The following is a 9,254-nucleotide window of genomic DNA, read 5'->3' as shown; positions in this document are numbered from 1 at the left end:
GTGTGATAATATAAATGTGTATGTATATATAGATATAAAGTAGAAAGAAAATTTATTATTAAAAATTAATTATACAAATGGTTAGAAAAAATATGAGTGAAATATTATTATTAAAAGAAAGAAAAAGATAAAATAATAATGATTGTAACGCTGAAATTGTGGAAGTATAGAGTTGAGTTGAGTAGAGTATAAATGTTCACGATTTCGCCCATTCCGTTTCCGTCCATTCCGTTTTCGTCCAAACAACAAGCTGTTAAGATCTCGCCCATTTCGTTTTCGTCCGATCTCGTTATCGCTCCAATTTTCGGGTCTTCAAATTCTTTACTGAATACGAGACATACTTAACAATCGGCTTCTAAGTTCATGATTTTCTTTATAATTAAAAAAAATTGAACTTTTACGGATCTCATGACAAAATTTTCACTTGAGTGCATGGTAAATATTTAACTCTTTGACATCATTCTCATTTTTTTTTTTTGAATCATGGTATTCGAAAATTTAATTAAATTCCTATTAATCTAACCATCTCGGATCGATGTACCAAAGTATAAATCTTCATCATTCCGTATATTATTTGCTTTTCCGAGTGTCTTTTTACGCATAGAGCTCATCATGTCCACTCGCTGCTTTTCCAAAATTGTCAACCATCCCACGCCCACGGGCCAATTTAATGCTTTAACGCACAGTATTATTGTTAGAGGTACGAACAAGAAAATCTAAAAAAATTCCTTTTTTATTTTGCTTTTTTCTCTTTGGAAAGCGTAAAAAGACAAAAGACCGACAACCCAAAAACAATTAAAAGGGATTCGATAAATCCTTTGACGTCCACAAGGCAATGAGCGCATCATCAGACAAAACACTGATGAGATTCCTTCCCTAAACCATTGCCCTTTGGCGGGTAAAGCCATTCTTTTTACCCATAAAACTATTCAAAAATTGCACCACTTTCCTTCCCATTATCATCTTCTGACACTAAATAAACCTTAAAAGACAGACCCAAAAATAATTTTAGGGTTTTTCTTTTGGATTTTATCATCGTCCATGCAAACGAGCTAGTTTTAGGGCCGTGCTTCCCTGCCTCCCTCCCTCCCTCCTTCCCCCCCTCCCTTTCACATGCCCTCAATCTCCACAGTGAGGGTTTCAGTTAGGTGACGAGCCATTTTCATCTGTGGGTCTTGTCTTTGTTCTAAGCTGCAATTAAAGTAATGCACCTTTTTTGTCTGTAATATTTTCATTTTTTGGGTTTTTTCTTTGGAATGTTTTCATAGTAATAAAGGGGGACCTTTTTGGGGTGTGAAAAATTTCATGGGTCCCTCCCCTTGAATGCAGGAGGGCAGCTGCTATCTGCTGAGACCCCATTTCTCATATCTCTTCCATGGGTGTGTTTGATGGAGGAAATGACTAGAATCAGAGTTCTTCTAGTCACGAAGTAATGCCTTTAATTAAGGCAGATTCTCTGTAAAGAGCAGCTCACTTGTTTAAAAGCTTGAAATTTCTTTGTGGGCTTTAGTAAAAGATGGATCTTTACTGCAAAGTTGCTGCATTTTTGTTTCTTTAAGTCAGCTCCTCACTTTTCCCATGTTCTTTGGCTATGAAGCTGCAGTTTCCCAAGTATGGTGCTTTTGGTGTTGGGTATCAGCTGAAAGCGATAATAGTTGGAGCTCTCAGGGTCTAGTAGTAAGCGACGTTTGCTAAAAGTGTTTCTCTGTTCACTGCACCTGAGCAAAGATCTTGAGTGTCTGCAAGCTGCTTGCTTCTTCTTCCTGCAGTTTTCGGCATTTAGAAGAAAAAAGAGGGATTTTGTTGCATGCTGGGGATATTTGAACCGCCAAACCTGTTTGTTTTCTTCTTTTGGTGAAGCTAGTGATAGCATTCTGATGTTGTTCTACGAGCTCCTGTTGGTGTTCCTGCTCTTTGCCCCGGCGACGGGGCAGCTTCCTTCTCAGGACATTCTATCGCTGCTTGAGTTCAAGAAGGGCATAAAGCACGACCCCACGCGCTATGTTCTCAGTTCTTGGAGCGAGGAGTCCATCGACTTCAATGGCTGCCCGTCCTCGTGGAATGGGATCGTGTGCAATGGGGAAAATGTAGCGGGAGTTGTCCTGGATAATCTTAACCTCACCGCTGATGCTGACCTCAGCGTGTTCTCCAACCTCACGATGCTTGTGAAGCTCTCGCTCGCGAACAACTCTATAACAGGACAGATTCCTGGCAACATTGGAGACATTGGACAGCTTGAGTTCCTCGATCTGTCCAACAACTCATTCTCTGGGCCATTGCCCAGTGGTATTGGGAATTTGAAGAGCCTGCAGAAGCTCGATTTATCAGGGAACAAGTTCTCGGGCCCCATTCCCCCCTCAGTATCTGGCCTTGCCTCAGTTCAGTCCCTGGACCTGAGCCGCAATGCCTTCTCAGGCTCGCTGCCAACTTCGTTGACTAAGCTGTCCAGCCTTGTTTACCTTAACCTATCGTCTAACAAGTTTGGGAAGAAAATCCCTAGAGGGTTCGAGCAGATAATGGGCCTCAAGATTCTCGATTTGCATGGAAATCTCTTCGACGGTGACATAGATGCAGAGTTCTTCCTTCTGTCTAATGCTACATATATTGATTTCAGTGGAAACTTGATATCTACTTTGAGCTCGCAGCAGGATAAATTTTTGCCTGAAATTTCTGAAAGCATACTGTACTTAAATCTGAGCCACAATCAGCTGACAGGATCATTAGTCAGTGCTCAGATGCAAGTTTTCGAGAACTTGCGGGTGTTGGACTTGAGCTACAATCAGTTCTCTGGGGAATTGCCTGGGTTCAATTTTGTGTATGGTCTCGAGATCCTCAAGCTCAGCAATAACAGATTTTCTGGTTTTGTCCCAAGCAGCTTATTAAAGGGGGATTCTTTGGTTTTGACTGAGCTTGATTTAAGCGGCAACAATCTCTCAGGTATCAATTGAAATTTTTGTCCTCCTTTTGGATTTTTCATCAGTATCTCGAGCTCTTATGTACTTGAGAAACACTTCTAAGTCAGATTGGATGTTATCTGTTTGAGGGGAAACCAGTAAGAGATTTCACCGGTGCTCGTTCCAGGCACAATCACTAGAGCATTTTGGATGTTGAATTTATTTTTCAAATTGTAGAGACATAAGCGTACTCATTTGATATTGCGTATTAATTTTGTTTCATTTCCTGATGCCCCTCGTCTGCTTATGGGAAAGGAGTATTCAATTTTTATCACGCACCAAGGAATTGAAATGACCCTTTACATCTGTCTATCTGATTTTGCCTCCACTTTCTCTGTTTCCAATCCCAATTTCTACAATTCCGAGCTACTGTAATAGTATAGCATTTTTGGTTATCATGATATTTTTATGAAGCTCCCACTAATTAATGTCAAATTTCAGGGTCGATAAATATGATCACTTCGACCACCTTGCGAGTTCTTAATCTCTCCTCAAATGGACTCACTGGAGAACTCCCATTTCTGAGTGGAAGCTGCACCGTAATGGACCTATCAAAAAACCAGTTCAAAGGAAACTTGTCGAGGATTATAAAATGGGGAAACATTGAATTTCTCGACCTCAGCCATAACCGTCTGACAGGGCCCATCCCTGAGGAAACTCCGCAGTTTGTGCGCTTGAATCACCTCAACCTATCATATAATTCCTTTAGTGGGTCCCTCCCAAAAGTCTTAACCCAGTACCCAAAGCTCGGAGTTCTCGACCTGAGTTTCAACCAGCTAAATGGTCCCCTCTTACATGATCTTCTTTCAGTTCCCACCTTGCGTGAACTCTACCTGCATAACAATGCTCTCACCGGCGCAGTGGGTTTACCTTCCACCACATCTTCACCGGAACCCACTCTTAGAGTTCTCGACCTTTCCCACAATAAGTTTGATGGTTCCCTTCCCGACAAGATTGGATCATTATCTAGATTGCAAGTACTGAATCTTGCCGGAAATAACCTCTCTGGTTCTCTACCACCTTCCATGGCAGACTTTAACTCTCTGGCCTCCTTAGACATATCTCAGAACACCTTTACAGGTGCAATCCCCAACAATCTCCCCAGTACTCTCCAAAGCTTCAATGCTTCGTATAATGATCTCTCCGGTACTGTCCCTGAGAACTTGAGGAAGTTTCCTCGCGAATCCTTCTTTCCAGGGAACGAACACCTTGAGCTCCCCAACAGCTCTCCAGGATCAAGTAATAGTCCTGGTGGAAATTCTAAAAAGAGACCAAGCAGAACGGTCTTCAAAGTCGTGGTTATTATTGCTTGTGTCCTCGGTTTTCTTATCCTCGTCCTAATTGCCATGTTTCTGCATTATATTCGCATAACAAGGAGACGGAAAACTGAGCCTGTTGCAATCAAGGATGCTAGGAGGCGTGCCCTGTCAAACCCCTCATCCCATGTCAGTGGTGGGGCCGGTAGTGGCGGAGCATTACTCGTCTCGGCAGAGGATCTTGTGGCATCTCGCAAGGGATCATCGTCGCACGAGATTGTTGGCCCTGATGAGAAATTGGCAGTGCCAGTGGTTTCGGGTTTCTCTCCATCAAAGAATAGCCAAACCTCGTGGTCCCCAGGGTCAGGGGACTCATTGACCGCAGAGAACCTTTCAAGGCTCGATGTGAGGTCCCCCGATCGCATGATTGGAGAGCTTCACTTCCTCGATGACTCAATCAATCTCACTCCCGAAGAGCTCTCTCGGGCCCCAGCTGAGGTCTTAGGGCGGAGTAGCCATGGGACATCTTACCGAGCCACGCTGGATAACGGGGTGTTCTTAACTGTGAAGTGGCTTAGGGAAGGAGTGGCGAAGCAGAGGAAGGAATTTGCAAAGGAAGCAAGGAAGTTTGCGAACATAAGGCACCCCAATGTGGTGTGCCTGAGGGGGTACTACTGGGGGCCCACACAGCATGAGAAACTCATCCTATCGGATTATATCTCACCAGGAAGCCTCGCGACCTTCCTCTATGGTATGATGATCTGTAACTTTTCTCTTACTAATTTATTGCTTCTGCGGGTTTTTTTCTTCAAAAGAAGGAAGATAAATATAGAAGTAAAGTTTAGTAAATTTTAAAAAGGATGTCGATCAAAAGATAGAATGTCAGAAAGCATATGGCGTGTAACAGAATACACGGCTTTTCCATAAATACTCTGTCATCCATAAATATCTAATAAAATTTAATCGTGATATTAATCTATAAGATATATGATGCATATTCTGTAATTGCATGAGGTGAATGCTTACCAATTTTTGGTATGTTGGGTATTAAGAAATGGAAAAAGCTTGAACTGCTGGTGAAGGGAACAGAGATAACTTCAAACCGTAATAGGTGAAGCAATTCATAGCAAGGCCCCGTTGATAATTATGAGCTACTGATCTTGGGCTTTCTAGATGAGAATGTCATCTGTTCTTCTTGTCTATGTGGCTTGTATTAAGCTTCATTTTACATGGTAAGGATATAGCATGTGCTTGATCAAGTTTATAAAAAGCAAATAAGGAGAGGAAAAAAAGGAAAGAATTTGTTCTTCTGCATCCACAAAACGCAATGCTTGCAGAAATATGTCCTTCCATGGATGCATTCTGTGAGGTCATTTCCTGAGTAGAATCTTTATTTTGCTTAATTTGCTGAGTTTTGAAATGTATTGCTTAGTCACAATCTACGTTTCATCTCATTCAGTCCGCATTCCTATGTTAATTTTCTCTTATAATAAAGAACATACATTCTACAATTCCCCGACTGTGAATACGTTGATTTCCTCCTTGAATTTAACAGTACATATGCCTTATGCCTCTTGCTACAGAATTTTTTAACTCTATGATTGGTTGAAACTTTCATTATTTCAGATCGCCCGGGAAGGAAGGGGCCGCCCTTGACATGGGCTCAGAGGCTCAAGATAGCAGTTGATGTTGCGCGGGGCCTCAATTACCTCCACTTCGATCGCACGGTCCCCCATGGAAACCTCAAATCTATGAATGTCCTTCTTGACGGGCCTGATCTCAATGCCCGGGTCTCTGATTACTGCCTCCATCGCCTGATGACCCAGGCGGGGACCATAGAACAAATCCTCGATGCCGGGGTCCTCGGCTACCGAGCTCCTGAACTTGCTGCCTCCAAGAAGCCCTTGCCCTCTTTCAAGTCGGATGTTTACGCATTCGGGGTAATCCTGCTGGAGATTTTGACAGGTAGGTGCGCAGGGGATGTGATATCCGGGGGAGGTGGCGGTGTAGACCTGACAGACTGGGTCCGCCTCAGAGTGGCTGAGGGGCGAGGGTCTGAGTGCTTCGACCCGGTTCTCTTGCCTGAAATGGCAAACCCTGTCACAGATAAAGGGATGAAGGAGGTGCTGGGGATCGCACTTAGGTGTATAAGGTCAGTCTCGGAGCGGCCAGGGATCAAGACCATATACGAGGATCTCTCGTCCGTATAGGTGTCGAGAAAGTTCGACTTGTCTAGGTAGAGGATTTTGTGCTTGGTTGCCTTATGTTCGGGTGGTGGGATCTGAATATCTCATTTGTTTCCCCCTCTTCGAAAGATTGGTGATTTTTGCTGGGGCTGTAGCGTTAGATTAGATCCTTGTATTTACGGGCTCGTAATGAACTAACTGAATTGAAAGCTGAGCATCAGGTGCCCTGATTATGCTGCTAAAACAAAGCTGCAATTTGTGGAATTATCTCCGACTAATTTCTAGCAGATTTGAGGGGTTTGTTGATTCCTTTCAAGAGTTATGATGCTCTTTAGCAGGTAAGCTGTGCGATGTTTTTTTTTATCTCAGTCCCCTTCAGTTCTGTACTTTTGGGAATGGCTTGGAAACACATGTTTTCATATATGCTCGGGATTTCACGTATTTCATATTTGACGTTGAATCGCTATTAACGTGTTTATTTTCCAAAATATCGGTAAAACAGATAGCTTCATTATTTTCTGAGATGCTATTTTTAAGTATTTTCATGGAAAAGCTGTTTTTCCTTGCAACCTCTCGGGAAAGGTTATGTGTTGGTAGCGTAGTATGATCTGCCAATCAGTCACGATCTATATCAGGGTGTTGTAGATTCGACTCTCGTTATACCTAAAGAGCATACGTTTTTGCTTATTGAAGACCACGGGTTGTGAGATGGGTGATAACTATATGATATATTCCCATAAAGTTATTTGAGTGGCTTTCATAAGGCAATTTGATACACTTTTTGGCTCATCAAATTGCTGCCAGATGAAAGGTCTTCATGGCGCTTCTTTTTGATGGTCTCAGACATTATGGTGGTGTTTGGTTTTAGGATACAATCTTAAAATCACAATTCTAACTCAACTCTACTCACTACAAAACAAAACAACACATCAAAAGTCAATAAAGGTGGGACCCACACATAAACATTACATTTAACTCCTTTATAATATAATTCCATTACTATTAATTCTCAACTCCACCCGTTCTTGTACATACTAATAGGCTTGTCCTCTTTCAACGTGCCAAATTTGATATGCAATACGGTCACGTACTATATCCATCTCCCTACTGCTCATGTCAATATCATTTCGGATTCCATTTTGTTGAGGCGGATTACGAAATTCATCATAATATTGCCACGCATCACCATACTCCTCAAATAAGTTATCGCGATAACTATTGATCTGAATGAAATTATGCAACATAAAGCAGGCAAGCGCAATTTGTCCTTGACGACGCGGTCTGAAGTTTGACATTTCCCGCAATATTCCAAATCTGTTCTTCACGACACCGAAGCACCGTTCTATTACGTTACGAACGGATGCGTGACGCTGATTAAACAACTCTTCCATCGTCATTGGAGGATTGTCATTATTGAAGTCACTGCGGTGATACCGTTGTCCTTTGTAAGGGACCAAATAACCGGGCACATTTGGGAAGCCCGCATCAACTACATAATATTGTTCTGTGTGCAGACACGTACAAATAATATATATATATGATGTTCCATATGTTTATCGAAATACAGAAGAGCTTAACAAGAAAACATGGTATATGGAAAGTAACTTACCGCCTTGTGGTGCAGGGAATGTCGGTAACGTTGCGGCAACAGCAAGAATTCTAGAGTCGTGTGCCGAACGCTCCCATCCGGTCATGACATAAGTGAATATCATTTGATGGGAACAAACAGCAAGAACATTTTGCGTTATGTCACCGTTTCGATCGCGATACGCGCCTCTCACCGAAGCTGGCATAATAGCTTTAACATGAGTCCCATCAATTGCCCCGATGCAATGCTGCAGTAATAATAAAAATCGATACGAATTACAGTACATGTAATAAAAGAATAGAAGTTAATTTCGACAGTTGTACGATAATTACCTTAAAAAATGGATACCATTGTCGGCATCCGCGAATTTCTGGCTGCTCTCAACGTTCCTCGGTCTTATGTACGTTGGCACTAACGAATGAAGTCCTTGAAGTATTAAATTGAATGCTCGTGAGACCGTCTCCTTAGAATGCTGAAAGTGTTCGGCAACAACGGCATATCGAGTGCTATGTGCAACTACCAATAAGAACATTCCAAGCATCTCCTCGACGGTCATACCTTTCTTTGTATTTCGAATGCCACAGTTTGCTCTTAATGTGTCACACAAATTATGAAATACGTGAGGGTCCATCCTGAAATTCTCGTAACATCTTGTGTCATTTGAAAGCACTTCGTTAATGTACTCACTGCCTCGTAGTGCCGACGTTCTACAAGGACGTGCACGGGGGACTTGCTGTTCAGACATTGCATCGTGGATCGCCAAAAGGACGGGCAAATCATCTACGCTGCTGTCGTCATCATCGCTGGATGAATTATCATGCCGCATTGAGTTCGCATACCTTGCCATAATCCTCTTCCGTTGAAGGTGACGAGCTGAATAAACAAACGTTAACATGATAGATTATCAACAAATAGCACGAATTGACGAAGGGAATAACATTTCAAACACATAGTCAATGCATTATCAAAGACAATCATGTTCAAACATAACAGTAAAGGAAAACAAGGGTCTGGTTAATGTCATAACAGAAAAAACCGAAAGTAACAAACGCATATGAGGAGAAAATGTCGGTTGTTCAAGGATGAACAAGGTTGTGCAACCATTCGCGCCTAGCTTCATCGTACATCCAAACAAACGCCTGTCGCCATCGTTCATCCTCCGTAATACGTGATGTACCGGCCAGATACTCCCGTACAGAAATTGTTCCCCTCATTTGGTTGAGGATTACCATGGCTTCTCCGATGCTGTTCTGTGCTGGTTTCTCTGGGC

At 42.3% G+C, this 9,254-nt stretch overlaps 1 protein-coding gene across 5 annotated transcripts; it reads left to right on the top strand.

Annotated features, from left to right (window-relative positions):
- Nucleotides 1–948: 948 nt before the first annotated feature.
- Nucleotides 949–6,734, top strand: LOC116214127 (LRR receptor-like serine/threonine-protein kinase GHR1). Of its 5 annotated transcripts, XM_031549435.1 has the most exons (5): nt 1,187–1,202; nt 1,330–1,429; nt 1,598–2,937; nt 3,396–4,961; nt 5,837–6,734. In XM_031549435.1, the coding sequence occupies exons 3-5, from the start codon at nt 1,878–1,880 to the stop codon at nt 6,418–6,420; spliced, it is 3,210 nt and encodes a 1,069-aa protein (XP_031405295.1). In that variant the 5' UTR covers nt 1,187–1,202; nt 1,330–1,429; nt 1,598–1,877; the 3' UTR covers nt 6,421–6,734. The 5 variants fall into 5 exon arrangements, with proteins under 5 accessions (XP_031405297.1, XP_031405292.1, XP_031405295.1 ...); XM_031549437.1 differs by lacking the exon at nt 1,330–1,429 and having other exon boundaries at nt 949–1,202; nt 1,604–2,937; XM_031549432.1 differs by lacking the exon at nt 1,330–1,429 and having other exon boundaries at nt 949–1,202.
- The last annotated feature ends 2,520 nt before the right edge of the window (nt 6,735–9,254 follow it).

The sequence above is a fragment of the Punica granatum genome, chromosome 7, assembly GCF_007655135.1.
Source record: "Punica granatum isolate Tunisia-2019 chromosome 7, ASM765513v2, whole genome shotgun sequence".
Lineage (NCBI taxonomy): Eukaryota > Viridiplantae > Streptophyta > Magnoliopsida > Myrtales > Lythraceae > Punica > Punica granatum.
The sequence above is the reverse complement of the archived record's forward strand: the minus strand, read 5'-3'. Positions and strand labels throughout refer to the sequence as shown.

Bases quoted from the DNA above. Each gene is read 5' to 3' on its own strand.
- LOC116214127 (XM_031549437.1), top strand. From the start codon at position 1,878: ATGTTGTTCTACGAGCTCCTGTTGGTGTTCCTGCTCTTTGCCCCGGCG. The intron at 2,938-3,395 runs GTATCAATTGAA...GTCAAATTTCAG, and splicing joins AAGCGGCAACAATCTCTCAG to GGTCGATAAATATGATCACT. The intron at 4,962-5,836 runs GTATGATGATCT...TCATTATTTCAG, and splicing joins CCTCGCGACCTTCCTCTATG to ATCGCCCGGGAAGGAAGGGG.